The 25,345-nt window shown below is 40.1% G+C and overlaps 1 protein-coding gene across 1 annotated transcript in view; it reads right to left on the bottom strand.

The window, feature by feature from the left end:
- Positions 1-692: 692 nt before the first annotated feature.
- Positions 693-25,345, bottom strand: part of DKK2 (dickkopf WNT signaling pathway inhibitor 2) — a 43,431-nt gene continuing 18,778 nt past the window's right edge. Inside the window, exons 2-4 of the mRNA XM_009921947.2 lie at positions 2,759-2,909; positions 1,949-2,098; positions 693-1,419 (exon numbers count right to left, since the gene is read on the bottom strand). Of these exons, the coding sequence (XP_009920249.2) occupies positions 1,169-1,419; positions 1,949-2,098; positions 2,759-2,909 (552 nt within the window). The 3' untranslated portion in view covers positions 693-1,168. The remainder of the gene's footprint in view (positions 1,420-1,948; positions 2,099-2,758; positions 2,910-25,345) is intronic.

The raw sequence follows: 25,345 nt of genomic DNA, 5'->3' as shown, positions 1-25,345 counted from the left end.
GCTGGATATGCTGTGACATTACATGATGTTTAACAAGTTATTTGCCATCATACCATCTTCTTACATCCTTTTCTGCAGAAGGGGTGTTCACAAGAGCCAACTCCTTTTTCTTTGCTGCCTCTAAGAAACAAATCTGTTATACTTCTGCAGAGTGCCAGCAGTAGCCCATTGCTACCAATAAAATGTAAGAATTTGAGTTTGTAGCAGTATGCTCTAAACACCTTAACAAATGTCTACATCACCTGTTAGCAACAGTGAAACAACTTCATAGCTCTTCATGTTAGGCACTCCACCACTCTGCTATTTCATTTGGAAACGTCTATAATGCAAGTATGCTTAGGCAAGGAAAGTATATTTAGGACTACTTAGCAACTGCCTGTATATAATTCTGGATTCAGCATGCATGTATTTGCTTCATCTGTTCAACCCAATGTATACTAGTAGTAAACGGAGGCAAATACAAGCGATTAAGTGCCATACTATGACATTGAACTACATAAAGCATTTCAATTTACCTATGTATAGGAAACAAAACCCTGTTTAAATGCCTCCTCTTAGAGAAACTGCTGTTCCCTTGAAATTGTGAGATGGCAAGTTTTCACCTCTTTCATGAGGGCCCGCAAAACATAGCACTCTTGTCCTGCAGGAGTGCTTTCTTTGCTGAAGTGTCAGCCCTGAATGACAAGGGCATGTGGACATTCACAGTAACTTTATTTCCATTTCTCACACCTGCAATGTGGCCAATAATGTGTTGACAGTTTAATCTTCCTGGCATGCACTGCTTCCTATAGGAGTACAATGTATAGAATTTATTCAGCAGTCATTACCACGCCGGAAACTCACTGTAGCCCTAACACTGAACCCCTGAAACATCACAGGACAAACACAGCAAGGTAAGTGACATTAATTTCCACTGTACTTGTTTGCATACTAGCATTTCCCACAAACTGTAGAAGTTATTTACAGAAGAGCTGCACAGGAGGAGAACTCCAGCTGCACTTGTGTTTACCACCAGCTCAAAAAGAAATGCATTTGGTGCGACTTCTACTCCTACCCTAACTGTTACTTTAGCCATTCCGCTTTCATTTGCAGTCCTCATTTCCCACCATGCCGTAATGCATTAAATACATAAAGCCAAGTCACTTAATACTATCTTCCCAATCCTCATTCAGATTTTCTGGCACACGTGAAGTCTTGATTTGGAAGAGGAGGTTGCATCTTTCCATACTTTGCAAGACAGCCCCTTGGCACAGTCACATCGTTGGAAAATCTCCAGTCCATGGGACCCCTTCTTGCGCTGTTTGGTGCACACCTCCCCCTGATGCAACACAGGCTTGCAAATTTTGGTCCAGAAATGGCGAGCACAGCAGTGTCCCTCAATACAGTCTGACGACCGTAGGCAGGGATCTCCTTCATGTCCTAAAAAGAGCAACCACAGTATTTTACCTCATGGGAAAATGTGAAAGTACAGATTCAGTGCAGACTGATGCAAATGAAGCTCAGAAAAAAGGAGAGATGATATTTCCATCTGTGGCTATTTGAAGGATGTAAACACAAGGGAAGATATGAATTAGGAAGGTGCAAAGGGGTGGTTAATGAGACCTGCCATAGGACTTACTAAGGAGAAATTCAGCCGCAAGATTCTAAGCAGAATTGCAAGTCCTTAATTACTTGACTGTTACAAGAGGAGGATACATGCAGTCTTGCACAACTGAAAAATAGATTGTCAGTCCACCTCTGACAGAGAAGAAAGCAGATGCTATTTCAATCACAGGAACTGTTGGCTGATGTTACATCACTTTTTGAGTCATGCTGGGAATTCTCACCGTAGACATTCATTCCCTGTGAAATTACTGCCTACTTCTGTTTTGTATTGCTGTATCTTAACAGCAATAACATGATTCATAACATGAAGGAACAAAGCAGTGTAGTGCAAATGTGATCTTACCTTTTATGTGTGACAGCTTGGAGCGTGGCCTCCCTAAGTTTTGCCATCCCAAATCCTTGCTAGCATAATGACCATTCTTCTTGTTGCGTGGCCCTTCTAGAGCAGGGATGTGAGGTGTAAGGATGCTTTCGGTTACCGGTATGCAAATACCTGCAAGGAAAAGACAATCAGTCAAAGATTTGAACAAGAGGAAAAGCAGCCGAGAGACACACACAGACCAGGACCAGGAAAGTGCTGGGTCTTGGCCTCAGCACTGCTCAGCTCTAATCACACCTCTGTCCCTGATCCCTAGCACCTAACTTCATGGCAGTTCTGCTTCACTACTGTCAGACAGTCTCACTGTCACTCTGGCTTTATGGTCTGAGCACCTGGAGACTGCCTTGTAGACATGTCTCTCCAGGCTCCAGAGGAGAGTATGGGAATGCAGACAGTATGGTTATAACCCCCCCCCCCCCCAGTGAGAGTAGATCAAGGATTCATTCAATCTTTTTTGCTTCCTTAAAAATATGGGTTCCGTGCAGTCTTCCAGTGAATCAAACCACATTGAATGCAGTGCTGTGATTTCAGTCAGCAGCAGCAGCATTTTTGGGTTTCCCCACCCCAGAATAGGAAAGAAAGTCTGGTAGCCTTAAACATAGAAATATTATTAAAGAAAATGGAGTGGAAAGAAGTAGGAAATGAATTTTTCTTTGTTTAGCAAAAGAAGAACAGTTGCCCAGGAAAAAATACTGTTCCTGGGAACACTCAGAGAAATAGATGCTGTCAAAATGCTGATTTTATGGAGGAAAAATCAAGAAATGACTGATGTACCATTGTTGCAGCGGTTCCCAGGGCAGCACATGCCATCTCTGTGGCAACGCTTCTTCTTCCTCCGGCATATCATGCATGCAGACGTTGCTTGATGAGGACTGTGACAGTATCGTCCAACTTCACATTCCTTATCATTGGTGCAAGGATAGGCCTGGTGGGTAAAAGAAAGGTTTACAGTGAAACACTCCTTTGTACAAGGCACATATGCAGCCCATTTAAAAAAAAACAAAACCAAAAACACCCCACCAATCCACACCACTGAAACCCCCAAACAAAGAAACTCAACAGTTGAGATACCTTTCACTGGGGCTAGGAGTTGTGGGGAAGGATGCTTCACTGCAGTCATATAGCAATCTTTAAGCTCACGCTGCTGGTGAAGACATATCTACTTAAAGGATCAGGGAGATACAACCAGCTGCCTAGTGGTTTCATCTTTTCTTGCCTCAAACATATGTTGGCACAAGAGAACTCATATTTTTGTGGGTTCAGGCCTCTAATTCATAGACAAGAGCTTAAAACTCCACAGTGAAGAATAAACAGAGTCATAAAACTCCCCTCAGTCAGTAATAATCCTGAAACACACCCTTCAATAGGTAAAATTTTAATTTAAACTCCAAGGAGGCATTTTCTTTTGATAGCTGTCAAGCACATTGATGGATATAGTAAGTTCACTGTTCTCTCAGTGAACATCTACACCACATTGGTACAAGCTCCTTTGCAATTGCACCACTACCCACTGGCCCATCCCAGTTGGACTCCTTGGAAGTGAACAAACATCACTGATCAGCATTTCACTTTGATAACCTTTACTTCACTTATGATCTTAGTATACTCCTTAAACTTGCCACCTGCTAAACAACACCCTGTGGTATGCAGCATGGAATATATTATAGAGCACAATCTGGTCTTGCACATATAATGCCCTGCAAGCAGAGACACACATATACAATTCCTCTATATTCATCAAACCCAGCATTATCTTACAGGAAAACTGACTTTTAAAAAAAGGGGTGTGAAAGCACTGTATTCTCCATAAAGAGAGAGAAAGAAAAGTTTGTTCCTACAAAAGGAAAAGACATGATGCTTTAAGGAGACATAACAACACACACTGCCACATTCCAGGATCCTTTCTGCTGAATCCCACACAGCTACAACTATGCTCTCTGTCTGCATCTAATTTTACTGCCTATTAAATTAATCATAAATTTTTTTCATTCCTCAAAATTATACTTGAGGAGTTTGTTTAGATAAAAAGATGAGAATAAATTTTGGGCGCTTTCTGGAAAATGATGTTTACACTTCCTCAACAAATTTTCTCCAGAATTTTCAATAAATCAAAGTATTGCTTTTACTGTTCTCAGAATGACTCTTGCAATTAATTATTCACCACAAACAAAAACCTCAACTGACTAATTTTGAATGTAGGCTGATTACTTTTCTAATAATATTTTAAATCAAGGCTTGATTATATTGTTCCCAGAGAAGAAAAACTTGGAGGCTGTTGAGAATTTGCTTTGAAAATTTTCTTTTGGATGGATGACTTCTTGTTTCTCTTTGTGCCATTCTGTTGAGAATCTCAGAGGAAACAAGAGATCTGATAATAAAACCAAGCAAGTTTCTCTAGTGCCATTAGTGGGAGGGGGAGCCCATGTGATTTCATTAGTTGTTTTCTTTGTCAAAATTTACTTTACAGTACCAAAAGTGCTGGCTGGACATTCCCCAAGTGCTTCTGCCCCATTACTTCTGCCCTCTGAATATGTGTCTTTGAAGAATGACTCCAGAGTGCAGCTGTTTGGAGTAACCTGATATATGTGTAAGTCTTTCTCCCTTAAGAATAAACATTTCCTCTTGAGTTCATCCTCTTAAGGATGAACTCAAGAGGATGAACATCAAAGAAGGCCAGATCTTTTAGCTAGGACTAGCAATAAGACACAAATGCAAGCATTCACCTGTTTGGTACTCTTAAGTGGATTCTACCTATTCTAGCAAAGCGGAACCAAAGTGCCCTCCCCTCAATCTCATCAATCCTTTCCCTCATTTTTTCAGAAAGAAATCGTTAACACTGATGTACAATTTATGATATAGTTACCATAAAGGTAAGGCTTCCCTGACTTAAATGAGACGTCACTAAACTAAGGATCTTAGAATGCAAAAAAGCAATTTTGTATAAACCTGTGCATGGTTATACTGAGTTTGGAAAACACTGACACTGCTAGCTGGGAGAAATGCAAATAAAAAACAGATGGACTAGCTAAAACCTGGAGATGAAGGCATTTTAGACCCTTGTCTGTCATCAAGACCTTCATAACCGCATCTTTTTTCCAATATGGGCATGTGGTATACACCTGCAACTTGTCAGCAAGAAGCCTACTTGCAGTTTTCTTTTGGTTCCTCAAATAGCTTTTAAAAAAAAGAGTTCCCTGATCCTGAGTGGTGCTAATGAATGCTCTCACATACCATATCTAGCGACTGTTTTACTTTTGGCTCTTAGGCTGATGACATGTAAAAGATACTTTAAGATACACATCTAATTGCCAACTCTCAGCTCTGTCTTTAAGAACTGTAAAAGCAACAAAAGACAATTTTGACATTAAAAATGGCCAAGGAAAGTGATGTAACTCAGACTTCAGTCCCACTCTAGAGCCTCATCCTAAATAAAGATGACACTTTCAAAATGAAAAAAATAAGCCAAAACGTTGGCCTACCTAAGGCAAATGACTGCAGCACATCAAAAAATAATTGTGTTACATGTAGCTCAGAAAACAACTGGCAAGTCCATTCAAAATGCCAAAAGACCAGCTGCCAACCAGCTAAATTAAAAACCCTCTTGCAAATGCCTGGTGCCATCAATTGCCTTGATCTTTCTTCCAAAACCACCATCTATTTGATATCATAGCTATCAATCACAGGGAACTTGAAACAAAAATGCCTACGTAGCCTTATGTCTGTCTCCTAGTCACTAGACATTCATTGGAGTAACTCCTGCTCCCAGCAAAGTAATTTCTATTGCTGCGCAGCATTCAGTATTAAAACACAAAAAATAGAACAAAACAATGTAGTGTGTACATAGCCTTGGCTAACAGGAGCGAAAATGTGTTCATAATTGTCCCATTGTTGACAGTAGCTGAGCCAATCTAGGTATAAATATGTATATATTTTTTAAAATACAGGATAAAGAAAACATTCTTGTAAAAACATACATGCTAACAATTGTCTCTACATGAGTTAAGGTTTTCAAAATCTCCTACACCAGAGTGCCTGAAACACAGGCTTAACGTTTAGACAATTGCAGAGAACATTTCCTATATACAACGCAAAGACACAGATCAGTCCCAGATGGAGAGGCAAAAAGCAAGCTGTAAACCAGCTCTACTTCCCCAGCAATGATAACTAATTCTACAAGGCACATCATCCCTTCACATTCTTCAGTTATACGTATCATTTTCTGGTCGTAAATCTCTATCCACTAAACACAGCTTTGATATTATGGGAAACCAGATGAAACCGAGATAAAATATGTAGCACTCCCTGAAGCTGCATTTAAACAAACTTATTTCATTTTTTTAGCCCAGATTACAGGCAACCAAGTCACCCGTAGCATGACATAAACTAGATTTGCCTGTGATAATGAGTTGCGTTTTCAGAATACGTTGGCTGATTAAGAGCATTGCTTGCTTAGATGTTTTCAGTCATTCCAATTACTTTTGTATCCTTGTATAAAAGATAGTGTTGAATGTGTGTCCAAAAATGTACAGCAAAGATGTACTGGATTTTTTGCAGTGTTGGAGGATTCAGGCTACATATTTAAGTGGGTGCTGCTCGTGGTGTGCCATAATGTCCCCTGCATCAGTTCACCAAGACCAACCTTTGCCAGCCAGGTCATAGCAACATGTAAATGTTAAACTTTTCTTTTTGAGAGAGAGAATATGAATCTCCATTCCTGTCCTTCCTGAATTCATATTCAAAATGCCAAGAGTGCATGACAGAAATATTCAAGGAAAATTATGCAAGTGATAGAGGAGAAAAGTTGGGGATTTTTGTAGTTGAACAAGTCCTTCCAGGCTACTGAGGCTCTTCCTTTTGTATTAACTTCACAGTGAGGCTGAGGAAGGGACTAACTATCTAACTTTAGTGACTAAAGTGGCTAACGCCATTCCCTTGATTTGAGGAGCATGCAGGAGTGAGGTTTATCTCTACCTTTGTCTTCCCCTTTTGGCAGAGGAGATCTAACTTAGCACCTTTTCTTGGTGCAATGAGGTTTTCTTGATATATTTGCTGGAGTCATTTGCTATCCCACATATTTTATATGGTTATCCTGAACCACAGAGTTTCACCGCAAACTGGAGCAGTACGAAGTGGTGGGACTCTTGCGCTATGGAGTCAGTCAGTCTGAGTCTCTCTGTCCGGCACTATAAAAAGTAATGGAGAAGCACTCTGGGGGAGAGTAAGACAGACGCTGTAATGTGCTGAAGGGTGAGTGAGTAGACTGATGGCAGACACACTTTACTGAGCTTTGGGAGATAAGGGCTTGAATTTCAGCATGGCCTCCAGCAAATATTTGAAGACAATTCTCCCGGCCAGTGTCTTAGTCACTAGGCTCTCGTTTGCTCATATTATGATGTCTCATTTGTTTTTATGCTGAAGTTACTCCATGCTGTGCTAGCTATGTCAGAGAAAGGCAGGAAGAGCCACTGGCATTTTTATCTGGGTTGTGTCATCACTTATCCAGCACAAGCAGCCCTAGACACTGCTAGCTTCAGACCCACCTTCAATGGTGAGAGGAGCTGTGCCTAGATAAGTGATTTGGTGGAACAGATATCAGTAGTGGCTCCCCCAGAAGCAGTTAACTGTTTTTTTTTTTTTAAACACATCATAAAGTCCAAGTGCAGAGTCAGTCCTGGCAGGAGATCATGGCTACTACCACTCCCAGCAGAAGAAACAGCATGGAGGTTATTCATTACCATTTTACTGTGGCTGCTGAGCAGCAGTCAAGAAGAGAATTAAAGTCTCATGTACCACATAAATGACAATATCACTGGAGTTACTGTACTGGACACTCAGTCACCAGCTCCTGTCTCATACGATCATTCCATGATGGTACCGAGGACTGAGTCGAAGAACAGGAGAAAAGCCACAGCCAGAAAGTAAGAGCACGGTAGAGCTACCTGCTCAATCCTTCATCACTCTCTCTCACCTGGCAATGGGCAGTAGCTATTACAGAGGTGAGACAAGTGGCTCAAGAAAGTGGACATATACATTATCCCAGGAACGGTCTTGCTTTCTAGGTACCAGTGTGTTAGAAAACAGATTTAGGCTACTACCCACAGTCCTGTACATACAGAACCCCTAGTTATTAATATCCTATTTAAATACCTGCGCCACTAGGTTATGCTATCACATCCAGCAGAAATGTCTTTTTCTGCTGTCAAAAGACTTCTCTTCTATATCACATCTACATCATCTTTTATATTCACACCATGCCTGTGAGACAACTTACCACAAATGAATTGGTCCTGCAACTCAGTCTATTACTCACTTGTTACTTAAGGAAAAAAGGTTTTCTCTATTTCTTTTAATTATACTTTTATAAATTTTAAAATAAAGACTGTAAAGGAGGTGGAAACTGACCTCTCTACAGCCAGTGTGCTAACTAGATAATCAAAACTGGCCTGAACTGTAGGCAAGAGGACAGAGTTTCCACCCTCCACATGAGATGAACAATACAGCTTGTTTGCCCTTAGTCTCGGGACTGTGCACATTGCTTAATATTCCACAGCCATCAGGCACAATGACGCAACTGACTGGCTCAATCATGGTGAGAGCCTTTCCTTCCCATCCTGCTTCGGACAGGACAGATCTATCTTTTTGTGCAAGGACTCGGTCCCCATAGAGCAAACATATGAAATAGCCACAGGGGTGCCAGGTCTGCTTTTGCTTTTTTCTCTCTCTCCGAAGAATTAGTTAATCCAAAGTAAAAGCATGCCAATAAATTAGGAAATGCAAACATATGCTTTAACCAAATAGCCTGCTGTCAAGACTAATTACAAAGAATGCAAGTCGTTGTTTGGCTCCTTGGTTGGGCCTGATTCTGAGTTGGGATCTCAAATTTGTTTTGGCTTTTAGCAGATCAACATTGGTGGGACAGTTGCACGCAACGTGTGGCCTGTAGAGCTAGCTGAATACTTGTCCCACTTGCCTCTCTGGAGATAGAATGAAAAGCCTCCCTATGAAAGTCAAGGAGAAGACCCAAGTCGATCTCACAGGATACAAACCTTTGTAACAGTGGAAATAAGAACTCTTTATTCAGAACCACCTAAATGTGATAAAGCAAAATGGAGGGGATAAGGGGCAAATTCAAAGCTTTTTAACAAATGAACAAACAAACTAAACAAATTTCCAACTCTTTGTGGGTTGTTTTTTTCCCTGCAAGGCAATTAAACTACTTTCTGATAGCTTCTTAAGTGTATTCAGACAAATCCATGTCTAACTGACAAATTTCAGCCTATCTTTCTCCTAGCTGCTAAGCAAACATGTACGTTAAGATGTGGATGAGAAATGACTGTCATTTACTACTGTTTTGTTTTTAATCCCAAATGAGAATCGAGTTTATCAGCAGCCATCTGGAGCAACGCAGTTTTCCCACAGCACTGCTGATGTTGCTTTTTTCTATTCTTAGCTCAACACAAGCATAGATGATAGCGAGGGATCTCACTGTGCACAAGCAGAAAGCCACGGTTAATTTATCCCATGGAGGAAATCATGCTGTGCTCTCAGACAGCTCCAGACATGGATCCTGTCTCAGACTGATCTCACCAGAAATTCTCAACTCTCAGTGACTGTGGTGGCACAGACCATTCCCGAAAGCAAAACTCACAGTAATTGCAATGAAACAGATTTACTCTGTTCAGTTGCCATGACAAGTTTAACAATTCAATTTTTCTCACCGAACCTCCTTCTCGTTAAAATACTACATCTCTGACCCATTTGTCTGCCAGACCCAGAGAGAAAAGCACCATCTTCCATCTCTAGATTAAGCACAGGCACTTTCTTCTAGCAATAACTTATTTTTAACTCTTCAACTTAAAACAACACTGCTGTTCACGAGCTCTGATTCACAGAGTGCTACATCATGGATACGTATACTGCAGCCTCCAAAGATCATTCCTTCAACTGTGTGGCTAATGGTCCCAGAAGCTTGCATTATTAAGACAATAAATATTCATGTTTCGAAGTAATACTCAATCCACTGCTAGACCACCGGGGGAAGAACATTTCTAAAATGTGCAGTAGTCCAGCTCTCATGGTTTGCTAGAGCCAAAGAAAACTCAGATCCTAACAACCAAAACCCAAACCTCACTGAGGTCCCTCTGAACCGACAAGGCTGCAGGACTCACGTGGGTTCTGACTCAGGCTTTCCTTGTCCCAACAAAAATGTCATGGAAAACAACTTCCCGTTCTGCAAGCGGTAGGCAGTTGTATGGGGAGCTGTGCTTAGGGGGAGCGTGTAGCTGCACCTGGAGGAGAGAGAGTCTAACACCTTAAAATAAACTTGGGAACTGTAGTGCCCTGTTGCATGCAGAGCCAGCCAGTGCGAGTGGTGCCTCTTCCAATGCAGACAGAAAACCTCCAAAGACTTTTCCCGTATGAAATCTCACTCACACTGTGACCCTATGTGACCTCCCGGCCCACATAGTAGATACCAATGAGCATTTCAGGTCTACAGCAGAAGCTCTTATTCAACAGCTTGCAATTTAACACTCTTGCTTACAGAACTACCTATATTTTGTGTCCTACTGGGAGGAGGTAGTATCTGCTTAAACCTGGCCTTGGCTTCAGGAGAAAGCGTAGAGAAGGTAATCTGAAAGACTGCGAGTGGATCAGGTGAATTCCTGGATAGATACTATTATCTGAATTAAATTGGCCTTAATTTAGTATATTTTACATGCGTTATGAAAGTATAAACTCAAAGGCTTAAGGCACTTGAAGTAGTCCATCTTACAAGTTTATTCAACTTCATTCACCTTCAATCCCTCATCTAGGTAAAGCCTGAAATGAGTTATATTTCCAAATGACTTAAAGGGTAGCACACTATGCCCAAAATATGCACAGATGTATGTTGTTTATACCACAGAACAGCATAAAACTATTTCCAGGGCATGGCATATACATTGTAATTCCCAAGGCAGCACAGCTATAGGTCTTCCTGTTCTATCACACCTTTAAGGCAAATTATCAACCTTAGGTCCATACTGGTGTCACTGCTGAATCCTGCCATCTCAAAGGAAGCATACGGTGTTTCCTGCCCCAAGCACAGTGTGCATACATAGGTGCTCAAGTTTTCCCTCCCTACCTTGTATCATGACCATGGGATTACACAGCAGTGCTTCCTTCTCAACATTTGGAGAGAACATGAGGCTCCTATGTTGCTTGATTTTGAAGGAGGCTTCCTGCTCCATAGAAATGGTACCTTACAGAAGACATGATTAAAGAAGGTTCAAAAGTTTGGGCAACAGTGAGTTTGACCCCCAAATTTTATGGACTTTGCCTCAATGTGTATGATTGCTATTGTCTAGTGAACTACCAGCAGCAACATTACAACGGAGAGCATCAAAACAATGTTAGGTAATCTTTAAAGTCAACAATGTAGTACTAAATCAATGTGACAGGAAGCCTCTAGGTCTTGATTTTATCTCATTTTCGAATGCATCACCAAAAACTGCTTGAAGAATAAAGGTTTGTTAACATGCACTTTGTTCTATGTCCAGCCTTTTCAGCAGACTGTTCTTGCCCTTTTATCTCTGCCTTTTCCCCACCCCTTTTCTGATGGTTTTGCTTTTTAGTTTTGTCTCTAATTGGCTATTTATCATCTGTTCCAGAGTGAGATTCTTCTGGCTTTTTGATCAACATGTTTATCGCGATGGATGAACAGTGGGTTGCCAAAAACAGTTTTCCCTCTGGATCTATTAACTCTAGAAGTATTGAGATTTTTATTAATCTAAGAATACTATCCAGATGGAAACAGCTAGCAGATCCTAGGGCTCACAAAGCACCAAGCATTAAACCACAGGTAGATACTCAGATATTGTGGTTGGGAGTAGAATAATACTGCTGGCAACTGGCAGTAAGTTACTGTTCTAACACTTAGGTCTGAACATCCCCAAATCATGATGCACTTTCAAGGTGGAGCTTTTATTGGGAACCATCTCTGCAAGCATGTATTCACAGCAAGAAAAATGAAATGACAGCTTTACCTTCTGTAGTATAGCTACTAAGGAAAGTAAACTTCCTTTGCTTTTAAATATTCACAAAATCTAGAAGCAGCAAGGGGGGAACCCTGCCTTATTGAAGCCAGTGCAAAAACTCCCTTTGCTACAGCATCTGGGGAGAGAATGCATCCAGGTTATGAACATTTGTGCCACATCTGCAATCCTCACCCTGGAAATGACTCATAGGTATTCCTTGCAGAATACACTTTGCATTGCAGAATACAAAGCACTTAAGACACCAGTTTTCAAAATGCAGTTTCTCTGGCCCTCATAGTTAAAAGGACAGCCCTGAAAACACGAGTTCGTGTCAGCTGGAGACACAGCCAGATGCTGTATGTCTGAGAAGGATGAACCGCAGTCTCCACCTCAGCAGATTGCTGACTGCAATCTAACATTGTTACCGAATGTCAGCATTATTGTTTGTCTCCCTGATGGTCATTTATGGGAAAACACCTGGCTCATACGCCTCTTTCAATCCTCAATTCTTTCTCTATGCATCAGAAACCACCATTGTCATCTGATATTCAAAATACCTTCCCTCTTTTCCTGCTCTACATGAGCCCCTCTACAATGTGATGGCTGTGACTGCTCCATTGTGAGGGGAACTGAGAGAGACCAAGTCCTTTGAACTCCCAAGCACTTACAGAGAATTGAAATCAGACATCAAAAATCAGTCAGCCCAGCTTTAATATCAGAACAAACAACACCATGGCACCTGCACCAGCTCTCAATCTCCAGTCTCATGCACCACAGAGAATTCAGAGACACGGCCACAGAAATTCATGAGTTTTAAGGACGGGGGGGGGGGAGGTGATACTTCTTCTGTTCTTACATTCGTCTGCATGAGAGAGACAGAAACAGGATGAGTCAATAATGCAACTTGGGGCTTTTCCCTTCATAACAACAGGAAGAATTACAATATGAGAGCACAGCTTCTCATCCTGACTCATTCTAGGAACAGTTATGCTTGTATGAGGAGCCAGCAGTGCTCATGCAGTGGGACTACCTGCAAAAGAGCAGCTGTCCTGGGAAAGGGTTTGGTCAGAGCCCCCTGAGGGCACAGGCAGCCTCTGTGAAATAGTTAGATTCGTATTGCTGTTCAGCTGACTCTTCAGTAAGAATAAAAGGAAAAATTATAATACTAGGCTATTAAGGCAAATTATCACACTTTACTCAAAGGAGGCCAAAGATGGCAGAAAAGGAAAGGACCCCTAACAGCATCATTAAAAAAAATCATTGAACTCTTATACAATTGAGTTAGAGCTGCCTACCGAACTTCAGCCTGTGGTAAATAACATAGCAATCAAGGTTTCAACACTATTTACCCTTTTTTCCCTTTTCTTTTAAAATGCTCCTAGTTAATTTTGCACAAACAAGAAAACAGGAACAACACAGCAAGGCAAGAATAACTTGTGAGTAAAACCAGATGAACACTAACATATTTACATAGTGTAATGACTTCACTATTAATTCAAACAAACCCAGGCCCCAATTCTCAGAAGAGAGAGCTGAGCACATGCAGTCCAGGAGGCAAGAACAGGGTGGCTTCAGACTACATTTATGTCTGCAGCCCCTGAGTTAGTAGGGACTGCTCTTAGTTTCAGTCTGCAATAGCCACTAAGGGACCATCTTTCATTCCAGACGTTGTACTCTGACTACACCCTCTTCTCGATCTTATGGGCCCCTTTCCACTTTCAAGCAAGACTTTTTTTCAGTGCTAGGGACCATAATACAGAAGAGACAGAACAACAGGATCTAAAACATTAACTAATTCATAGAAAAAATACCTAATGTCATAGAAAAGACAAAAAAAGAGAGGGGGACGGGGTGGGGTGGGATCCAGACTCAGGTCCACTCCCCACAGGGGACAGTCATTTCTTGATAAAGGTACCAAAACAAAACAAAAAAAAAAACAAACCACCAACCCAAACATACCAAACCCCATCCAAAGAAATAGGAACAATCCTATGCAATTTCTGAATCAAGCCAAAATAGACATTGTCCTATTCTAGTCATTGTCAGCATGCAGATACCTAGGATTCTGGCATCTAACACTGAATTAACTATAAATTTGTTCTCCACACTCAAAATGAGCTGTTCTGCAGCTGAGGCTTGCATTTATCCTCTTCCCTGCTACATTTTACTGTATCTTCTGAACTTATGTTTTCAAGCACTCTCTTCTTGTCTGAAAATAATATTCTTTATGTGGAGTTACGGAATCTCTTCTTTGTTCCTAGATGTCTTGGATGTTGATCAACAAGAAGTCATTAAAAAGTTTAATCCTCTATGCTTGGCACTACATCAGACTGAGAGCAGTTTCTTTGTAACAGCCTTTGGAATAAATAACCTTTAAAGATTATTTTTTTTTTCCTTATACTGGTCACCCACACTTTATAGTGGGTGGCCCTTTCGTTTACCCGTTACTATATTTCCATTTCTAAAGCTAAGCCAGATGCAGCAACCTGATACTACTTTTTAGTTCACGCAACTTTATTGTAGTGAAAACTTCCGTGTATATCTGATACTTGTTAGGAAAGCCAAAGAAACAGGAACCATGGTAATATTGCACCACCTTCTTGACAACTTTCATTCTGCATGAGTTGGATTCTCCAGGGTACTGCATGCTTCATTAGCAAGTTTTTTTCGCATTTAGATGCCCCAGAGTGCAAACACAGAGTCAACCCATATCTAAACTCCTCTTGTTGGTGTTATTTGCATTATAACCATGCCCAGAAGAAGTGTCTAGGTGCTATGCTTTCTTATAATTCTACAAGATCAGTTCTTTAACTGCTAGATAGTCCACATAGGCAAGACCAAACAAGGGCAGAAAAGATTTTAAGGGTTTTGGTTGGTTGGGGTTTCCCCCCCCCCCCCCTTCTTTTTTTTAAATAGATGGACCCAAGGTAGTGGAGATTAAATGGCTTGGCTATGCCAAGGCCACATAAGAAGACCACAGTACAAAAGTAATTTTCTTCAACCCTCATGCATTTAACTGTATGATTCTTTCCTTTTTCTGAACTTGTACCCTTCCTTTCAGATGTGCTAAATATAAGTGACTATGTCTTTAACAATTCTCTCCTCTATACAGGGATACAAACACAAATCAAAGTGGCCACATTTACCAGCCAAGTATAAAAAAACATAGTCCTACTTTCTAGCAATACCCAAAGAAGCATATTTTACATAAATAGATTGCCTAAAGCATATTTTACAGATGAGCTTAGACTATTTAACAACTGCCAAACATTTCTTAGAGGATGGATATGTGCAGAGCTCTCCTTAAGCTCCATGCTGAAACCACCCATTGATGATGGCTATGTGAGTAAGGCAAAGGAAGATTTCCGTCCTTACCTTTTTGCTAGTGTTTGCTGGAAGATGTAAAAGAGATGTGATTTATTGTTTTCCCTGTATTTCACATGCCACTTCGGGGGGGGGGGGGGATGGATAAAAAGAAGTTTTATTAAGACAGATAAAAATGTTTATAACTAAATCTTGGGTAGTTCAACTAGTGGAATTATTCAAATGCTTGATGTCATTTATATGTTTATGCTTGTGAGAACATAAGCATATTTATAACAGTTTACACAAAGCATGATTCACCTCTTAGGCAACAGAGGCGGAAAAGCAGACTAGCCTGACATGAATAAAAAGTACTTCACCACAGAAAAGTAATGAAGTAACACTAAATGGCTTTCCTCAGTTGTGAGAAGGGTATTTCCCCAGTCAATCAATTCCCTTTAACTTTCCTGCTCTTCTAATTCTCCAGGAGACAGGACTGCACAGAATACTTTGCACTCAAAACAAGTGAGACAGCACATTTCCCTGGCAAGGTGCCCTTTGCACCATGTCTTTAGCACTGTGTTCCAACGGAGCCCTCAGGCTTGAGGATTTCCCTCCACCTGCACTTGAACCAACAGTTACATCAGTGATAGTTACACACCTACTCTGCTGAAAAACCTGCAAAAACCACTAGGCAGCTCTTTGTGTATCTAAGTGTCAAAATTCAGCTGAGTTTTGCAAAAACATGCAGAAAAAAAGCGGAAAAATGTGCCCTTTCCCACAGACCATTCAGTCCCCAAACAGGCACAATTCCTACTGGCTTCAGAAGTTTCTCCCAAGTAGGAAAATCAACCCATAAAGTAACAAAATATCCCTGTTAAAATGTTAGAGTGTCTTCTAAATTTGGTGCATTTTCCTTGAAACCAATTCAAAGGATCATATGGGATAGGAGCACACAGCACTTTGCCTAGTTAGAGGATCTTTCAAAACTGAAGCACTGAGAAACAGCGTTGCAGCTACTCGTTGCCTCATTAATTCAGGAATTTAGCTTCCTGGAAGTCACGCAAAATGGTCACCAGAGCACAGTGGAGAGGGGCTAAACATCAGGTTTTGCTATCATTTCCTAAGCCAGTCTCTGGCCAGCCTTTTTACATGCATAGGAAGGGAAGAGAGGAGAGAGCACAAGACCTTTGTAGTGTTTTGCTGCTATGACTTGGCATTTTGACCCCGGTCCAGACGAGTATGAATAGAACTGCCCCTCCCTGGAAACGCTGAAATGCCATTTTCATTGCTGTTCCTTTTCCCTTGTATCAGTGGCACAGAAGCTATCCGCTTCTACTGCAGCCTGCTTACAGGCACTAATGCTCCACGTGCCGAATGTGAATGCAAAGGCTAAAGGAAGGAGGAATGAGTCCCTCCACCCCCAGTGCCTGCAGGGGAAGGAAGAGCTGCTACAGAGTCCCAGTTCCCACTGTGGGAAGCTGCTTCTCTGAACACTCCTGTAAAGCCCACTCCAAAGCCTGGACTCTCTGAGGCCATGCTAGAGTGATGCTGCTACAAATTTGGGTTTTTTGGACATATATAGGCATGGTCCATAGCAAACACTGGTTTTATTCCTGAAAACCCATTCTTGGCCCCTTTGGTGCACTGTTCTCATTTTAATCAACAGAACCTCATTTAAACGTGACACTTCAGGACTTGGCCCAAAGGCAAGACAGTGCTATACCTTACAGGGTTAACAATTAGGATAGAGAGGTAAGCTTTGTCCCTAAGGAAAAACATACATTTTTATCAGTATAATTAAAACAATCAGTCAACATTCTTGGTTTGAGGGTGTCAGGCTATCTTGAGCTGCAACAATAGGACATATGAATTACTTAATAATTAGCTTAAGTTTTTAGATAGCACATAGTGTACTTACAAAGGTTTCATCTAATTTAAGTACCTTTATCCAGGTTTATTCAATAGAAGAGATTTTTCCCCCCTCAATTAAACCAATGCGATCGTGCTGAAGCCTACAGGTTGAATGTGTAAAAGAGCATTGGGATCACTGATATCAGTGTAAATACTGAGAGAAGTCTCTCAGTAAGCCATATCATACAAGTACTGCTCATCAGTTAGGACTCTATATACTTCAGAATATTATTTGAACATGCAAATACAACTACATTGCTATTTTGACATTTTTCTAGAACATTCTGAGAGAACATAACCACTCTGCTCCAAAACATCCCTCTCCAAATCTTCTCTCATTTTTCCTCATCTTGTATTAACAAGATTTACCATGCTTGATCATGAGATCTGGAAAAATAAAGGAAGAAGCACATGCTAATGCAGTTAGCTCATTTTTCCTTTAAACAGAGGACAAAGTCTGTCTACACACACACACACCTTTGCAATCATTGACCTCACTATTTCTCTCCCGTATTTTTAAGTCCTCATTATAAAACTCTGTGAAAGGAAATCAAAGGCACCGACAAATATCAGCATCAGCAGCAGTGCAACAATCTATCACACCAAGAAAACCCAGCTGTTTGTAGAGTGATGGCCAGTAGGGACTGCATGCTAGGAGCAAAATACAAATGCCTGGATCCTCCCCAGCACCTCTTCCAGCTATTTATACAAACCTTTGCTGACATTCTTTCCTCATTTCTTTTCAGTGTCAGCTTCTTTTTACTTATGGCTAAGCCACAGTTGTTTACCATATATCAAAAAATTCAAGTTAATTATCTTAAAGTCTTCAAGTCAAAGTACATCTGGTTTGGAAATGACAGTCTGTCTTAGGCCTGTCTTTCATGTAAATACACACACACACACACATCTGAATGGAAAAACGCTTGCGTGTTACAGATTTGCTGAGGAACGTGCAGTAGTACCCTTATCATTCCTATCGGGTGTAACTCAAGAAAGACTTTCGGAAAGTTCAAAAGAAAAGCAGCAAACTGTTGTTTTAATGAGACTCCATTAGGCAGAACTCTGTTCATGACTCTCCCGGATCATTGTTTTCATTAGCAAGCTACATGAATAACAGCAAAGCTATTTGTACAGTGCTCGTTGCTTGTTGCTCGGGTGCAGGCTCCCACTCTGCCAGAGTACTGTCTTTTAGATGTTCAATCCAGCACTGCTGTTATCTGCTCTGTGAGAAAAAAAACTGATGCAGATGAATGGAAATTTTGTGGCTGGCCAACAAAGGGGCTTTCCCAGCCAAAATCAGAACAAAGGTTTTAATTTATTTAGGAAATCAAAAGGCTAAAATGCATGATCTTGCAATTGCTTCCTAATGCGAGTAGTCCTCGCTGAGATATGTAATCCCAGGGTTTCACTGGGCTTCACAATGGATTTACTCATTAAAGGCTTAGCACATGAGTAAAGATTTGAAGAGCAAGTCATCAATACATGACAGCACAAAAATATTGTGAAAAATATTATGTGTTAGTTGGAAGCATTCACTTTAAGTTATTTTAGAGCAACTTGGACAAACTCTTGAAGAGGCATACAAATGGTCTGGTTTGTTCACAGAAAAGCTAAGACTGTGTGCGTCAATTTTTCTGAAACACCACGTCCACTCATCTATGCGCAGAGTAATGTCACGGTCTGACAGTGTCCTCAAAAATCCATTTTGTACATCTGAAATAAAACTCTTTCAAGCTTAGCTACTCTGCTTTTGTAGACTAACCAAGTCTATAAATATTTAAATCATTAGACACATTTGCAAATCTAAAATACTTTAAAAACCATTACTGCATTCAGAAAAAGCAGCTGTAGAGCACTCCATAAATCTACTTTTTCTGCTTGCTCTGAGCAAAACCTGTTCCAATTTCAGAGTTAACTCCAGTTCAATACTACAGAACAAACACATCTGAGAGAATAAACCAGACTACTTTTTGATCCTAAGCCTTTCTCCATTTGTAATTATGGCTAAGACAGCGCTTACATTTAGGCTGCTCCATACAGCCACCAAACCTACTCTAGAAAATGACCTAAGTACCTACAAAACATCCCGTATACGCATGACCCCATTGATTATGATGGGATTATTGATTGAAGGTCTTGCCCTAAATGAGGGAGTACAGGAGCTCCGTGGCAAAATAGAAAAGACTTGCAGGTTTGCAGTCAAGCCCCAGCTGAGAAGGGTGGTGGATCTCTACCATCGACTGTCAGCTCTATCTTCAGTGCATGGTGTTGCTCCTCCGCAGGTCCCTGCTGGATGCCTTCCCATGGATCACACAGGAAGCCTGGACTGCACACCTTCTAGTTCTTCAGATTCTGCTAAGTTTTGTCCCCAAAAAGGGGCCTAAAATGACTGGTAAACTTTTACCATTGTTTGGGAGGAGTTAAGCCTATCCTTATCCCCCCACAGGGTGCCTGCCACCAAGGGAGCTCTGGAGCTACCTCAGAGCAGGGTGCTAGGACACAAGGCTGGAGGCACGGGGCTTGCACTGGCAGGTGGCACCTCCCAAGCAAGCACTCAGCAAACAAACACTGCCAGTAACACCTTATCTCCCCCAAAGTGCAAAACTGTGGGTAAAGTACCGTGACCCTTCATTTGCTGCCTTTCAATTAACTGCTGAATCTCATTTTCAAAATTCAGGAACTAACACACTTCAGCAAGCAAAAAACCCCACCACTTTTTACCAAAGAGTTTGCAAGAAGCAATACTACTGAAAGGCTACCAACAGTCTGATGTGGACTCTCAGAGGAGAATCCCCAAGCAGCACAAGCTGGAAAAAACTTTCTTTAAAAAAAGAGAATCTGCTTTTTTACAACAGCCTTAGGAATAATATACTGGCAAAAGGAAAAAAAAGCAACAAAAAGTGCTAAGAAGCAGATACAGGTACCATTTAGAGACTGGTCTGCATCAATAACCAGGACTGGTGACTACCACGAGCCAGGCTGTCACAGGCTCTGTATGAATGCTATCATCTTCAGGATTTCAAGGGAGGGAGACACACATATGCTTTCATGCTTGAAAAATGTACTGCCTGCCTGCACCACATGCACATGCTAAAACCTATACAGAAATGCATTGATGATTCCATTTTTAAAATCCCTTCACTTATCTAGATATATGTCACACGAATATGTAGCAGAGGGATAACATGGGACCATGCTGGTGCATGGCAAAGGATAATGGAATATAACAAACAACAACATAATTTGCAAGTACTGTTATAACAATGTTATATATGCTTATACTTTTTTTTCTACTGGGAGGCAGCAGAGGAACCTCAGTTAGAGACAAGACCTGCATTGTTCTAAGCAAAGTAGAAATAAGAATTCCAGTGTAAATGCCAGAAGGGTTCAAATCTAGCTCTGTAGTAGATTTACAAAGAGCTGAATGAGGTCCAAAGTCTTTTAGGATATGTCAACAAATCAAATTGAAAACACAGCTATTCCAACAAGGGTTCTGCATGTACTTACATACTGCATATTGGTATACCTGCCATGTTAGAATTGGGTTTAGTTAACGTAGTTAGGAAACTCTTCATTTAAGTTTTATTTGCTTCTCCCTTTTGAAAACAGCTTACTATTTTCTTTTTTTCTTTTATGGGCCACCAAATTACATGTGACTAAATGTACCTATTTAGTGAAAATGGGTTCCATTAGTATGTAATCTTATACTTGCATTGTTTTCTTCTGAAGGAAAATAATGGAGAACAGGTGGTGATGCTTAGCATCAGGCTCCTGTTTCTAGAATTACAGTCTACTGGGAGCCACCAGCAATCTCTGAAAGCTGTCATAAGTGCTCAGGAACTAGTATGATCCAGAGCACACTCAATACATTAAAGCGTCTTTTTGAAAATTTAAGTAGGTGTGACAGGAGAAAACTGGCTGAATGGCGCAGGGATTCTAACGTGTCCCTGCAAAGGGTCGTGATTTCCTTCTGCATCCCACAATAAATAACTCAAGCTGGCCTCCATTTCCACAGCAGAAATTAGACATTTAAAAAATTCAAATAGGTACCATATGTACTATAAACCTTTCTGGTTTAGCATTCAAATACAGCCACATTCACGTTGTTGGAAAATACGTGATTTAAGTTCTCCTAGAAGAACTTTAAAAAGCTGCTCCTTTACACTTATTTATTCTTTTCTCAGCGTCACAAAACCAGCAGTGCTGATAAATATCTCCTTGATGTAGTTTGAAAACCTACGGATATCACACTGCACAAAGTTTTACCCAGTGAGTCACAACACTGCATGTCAAACGGACATTTCTTTGTTTTATCAATCCCATCCTTACCTTACCACGTAGGAAGCTGTTTAGAAGTAATTCTATATAACCGACAACTGTGTTTCCCAGTGCATTCTCATGATGAATGTGAGACATAAACACCAGCTAGCAGATCTGTACAAGCAAACAAGCATTGTAGCCATGTCTTAAAATTTGGCTCCGAAGCTGAGGAGTGGGGCAAAGACAACACATATTTGCATGACAATTTCAGCTGAACTACAATTCTACAAAACCAGACATGGAAGACCAGCTGATATCCCTAACTAATGTTCTGTGTCAGGTATACCAAAATACACACTTACATGAGGAAATAGTTAATGCAGGTTTGTTTTGTGGCATTGTAGTTCAGGAATAATAGGAATTAAAAGAAGATAAAGTTACTTGCAGGGCCAGATTTTCTGTTGGTGGAAATTGGCAATCTCCTACCGATTTCCACAGGAATATGTCAAGTTGCACGAAGTAGTTAGATTGTACTTCACATTCCAGATTTCTTGCATAGCTATACAAGATCTACGTTACATTTATTATTACTGTGGTTATTTCTTTTGGGAGACCGTAGTCAAAGTCAAAGTGGTCCCTGCAACTTGAAATCAGTTCACACTAGGCTAACTTCAACAGGCTTTGTGGCAGAGTATATATATTTTAGCCATCTTCAGTCTCACCTGTTTTAGCTTTCCTCCAAAACAGGAGGCAGTGTGATGAGCTGCAATTCTATAGAAATCATATTTTGATTCAGTAGTGCTCAGGAAAGTCTTTTACTGCTTCTGGCTTTCCTCAAAGTCTTAATGCAAAGAGAATTCCCTGCTCTCCAACGAGTCCCATATAAGTGTCTCTTCACTTGAAGCCCTGTGGCTATGACAGAAGAAAATTAAAAGGTGCTCATTGCTTTGAAGATACTACAGAAGGAACTCCACCTTACAGATCCAAGACAAGCCCAGCCCACAAAACTAGGAGAAACAGCAAAAGACAAAAGTATTAGCGTAAAGAGGATGGCAAATACTATTTTTGATTCCTGCCACTGGGTTAACAATGAAGTTTTTCTCTTTAAACTTTATTTTCCAAGATGAAAAACACAAGTGTTGTCACACCTATTTTTTTAACCTAAGAAACACTAGATTTCCGCTGCAAAAACTCTTAGTCTTAAACAGTCTTTCCACCTGAAATCAGGTTGCTGAAGTAAGGGATTATGTTAAATTGTCCCATCAGATCCATCTAGAATCAGCCAGTTTCTGAGTTTCCTTAATACAGTAAATATTTCGCCCCCATTTATCAGTCCTGTTAACCTGGATCCAGCTAAATAACTGAAATATCTTCTAGTATGTGCATCACCAGCAAAATTCTTGAGCACAAGACAATCACAAAATTATTATTACTGGTCATGAGTGAACCAGAAAAAGTGCACAGCCTGATCCCAGGAAAGGTTTAATCTCCAACACATAAAATCGTCCTCATCCTGTTTTGGAACTGACTAAATTTAAACATTGGAAAACAATACACATGAATGGACATTATGCCATTTTTTTAAGAAACCTATTTCACAATAATTTTACTTTAATTCCAAACTTCAAACTTACCTTCAAAAGCTACTTAGAAAAGAAAATTTGCTATGCTTTGAGCAGTGAATAAGACTGAATAATGAAATTTAGAATCATGACCTAATGTCTAGGGTTTTTTCCTAACAAGAACTGAAGGGTTTATATCTTTATCAACACTTCTTGAGAGAATGTTCTTTGATGACATTTTTCCTTTTTCTTGTACTAGAGATTGCAAAAGCAGTTCTAATAACACCAGAGTATTGGTAAAAACCAAAGTAAATTATAACCTTCCTGCTTAATCCACATACTATAAATAGTCTTAGCATATATATGTGTATGTGTGCAGATAGGTAAATCAGATATAACGTAAAAAATAATATACAGGTCCAAATTAGGATATGCTATTACAGTGGAAAAGCCAGGGACATTATTCTTACTATACCATCCCTAAAATTATGTTGTTGGCTAAAATTCTGAAGGGATTTTAAAGATAGAAATGCTTTAGTTACCTTATGAAATATCTTTTTCCATAGCCTAACTGATCACCTGTTAAGTCAATTGCAGCACAAATTTACCTTAGTCTAGAGCATAAAGATATTGGATTTAGCCCTTACAAATATCACAAACTTACGGGTATTGTATTGCTGAAATTTCCTTTCAATTCAGAGGACTTGCCCAGGTGGAATAAAATCAGTGCAGTTCAGGGAAAATTAGGTTTTCCAAGTTATAATGGCTTACAGTGATTTTTATTTTCAGAAAAGGAACCTTGGATTTCAAATTCACATGGCTGCTTGAAGAAGCTGCAGAGTTATAACACTGCATTTTAATAGGATAACTGACCATTAAGTCCCCACACTACTTTCCTTTCCTCCATCCTCGATAATGTACTACTACTACTAAAGTTAGCTCCATGGTAGAAGTGAATTCCTTTCCTTGTGAAAGGAGACTATAAAGGCAATAATGATGAATTTAACCAAGGAACAACAGTGTTAGAACAAAAGATAAACAGGGAACTGAATGCTTGATTTTCTCAAAGATCTCATTTTGTGCTCTATTTTTGTTGCCTTCCAGAAATAATGATTTTACCATCTTTCTTCAAAGAACAGAAATCTTCACTTTCAAAATGATGTGTTGCCAGCTGAATCTGTCCTGAATTGTATCATTCTGAACTAGCTGGTAGATGGTACATACACATGAACTGTATATAATTCATGAGGCACAGTTTTCATGGTACCGTGATTTCAACAGTTCACGGATAAACAAACCATTTAATTTTTGTCCAGATTGCACTTCTTCATAAGCAGAACATTAGTACCTTGTGGCAACACACTTTGCAGACAAACTGCATTGCCCTGCATTTGACACAGCTGTTCACCCTTCTCAGTTTGTAAAATCTGGATCCAATTTTCAAATGAAAGATCACTTTGCTGAACATTTATTTTTCCTGTGGAATTACTTTATCGATGCTTGGTGAATAGGCTCTTTTCAACCTTGGGGGTTATTTATTTAGGTTTTTATTCTCTTCAAAATGTTGGTGGAAAATGTTTGTCTGCTGGAGGGGCACCACATGCTTCTGATCTGAAGATTGACTGACTTCTACTGCCTAAAAAGCAAGTCAGCAAGTACAAATACAGACAGGAGGTTTAATGATCGTTAAGTATCTAAATGAACTGGGAATTACAGCCCCATTTTCAAAAGTCTGTCAGATTAATTGAGTTCCAGTCTAATTCAGAGTTCTGGGAATGTAGATTTCTATACACTCAAGAGTTTACTAAACTGAACAATATAATATCGCAAAGAGATGGACGAGCGAGCATGAAAGCCGAGAAGGATGGAAAATGAATGCAGCAGTAACCTGCCATTTCAAGAGCAAATGCAGGTTCCCAAAGCAAATACTTTCCCTATCTGCAATAAATTGTGATATTCTTCTGCTTAGAATCTGTACAAATTGTGAATACAGCACATTTTTTTCATTGAACGATTAAAAAGAAAAAAGCAGCTTTTTATTCCAAGAATTTTTATGGGAAAATGGAGCAGTCCCAGTGAAGTCTTGCAGTTTCCATTACATTTTTTTCTGTTTCCTCTTAAGCACTAAAAGCACTCACTAAGTTCTGATGTTTCCAGTTATTCTAGAACCAGAATATTTTGTCAAGAGTTCCAAAAGTAGACAATATGTTAGGTATATGCATCTTTTAAGAGCAAATATTTCCAAGGCAAGTTTAGAAAAACTACTGTTTAAAGGAATATTGATTTAAACAGTACCATTTTCAACC

The sequence above is a fragment of the Haliaeetus albicilla genome, chromosome 1 (genome assembly GCF_947461875.1).
Source record: "Haliaeetus albicilla chromosome 1, bHalAlb1.1, whole genome shotgun sequence".
Classification (NCBI taxonomy): domain Eukaryota; kingdom Metazoa; phylum Chordata; class Aves; order Accipitriformes; family Accipitridae; genus Haliaeetus; species Haliaeetus albicilla.
The sequence above is the reverse complement of the archived record's forward strand: the minus strand, read 5'-3'. Positions and strand labels throughout refer to the sequence as shown.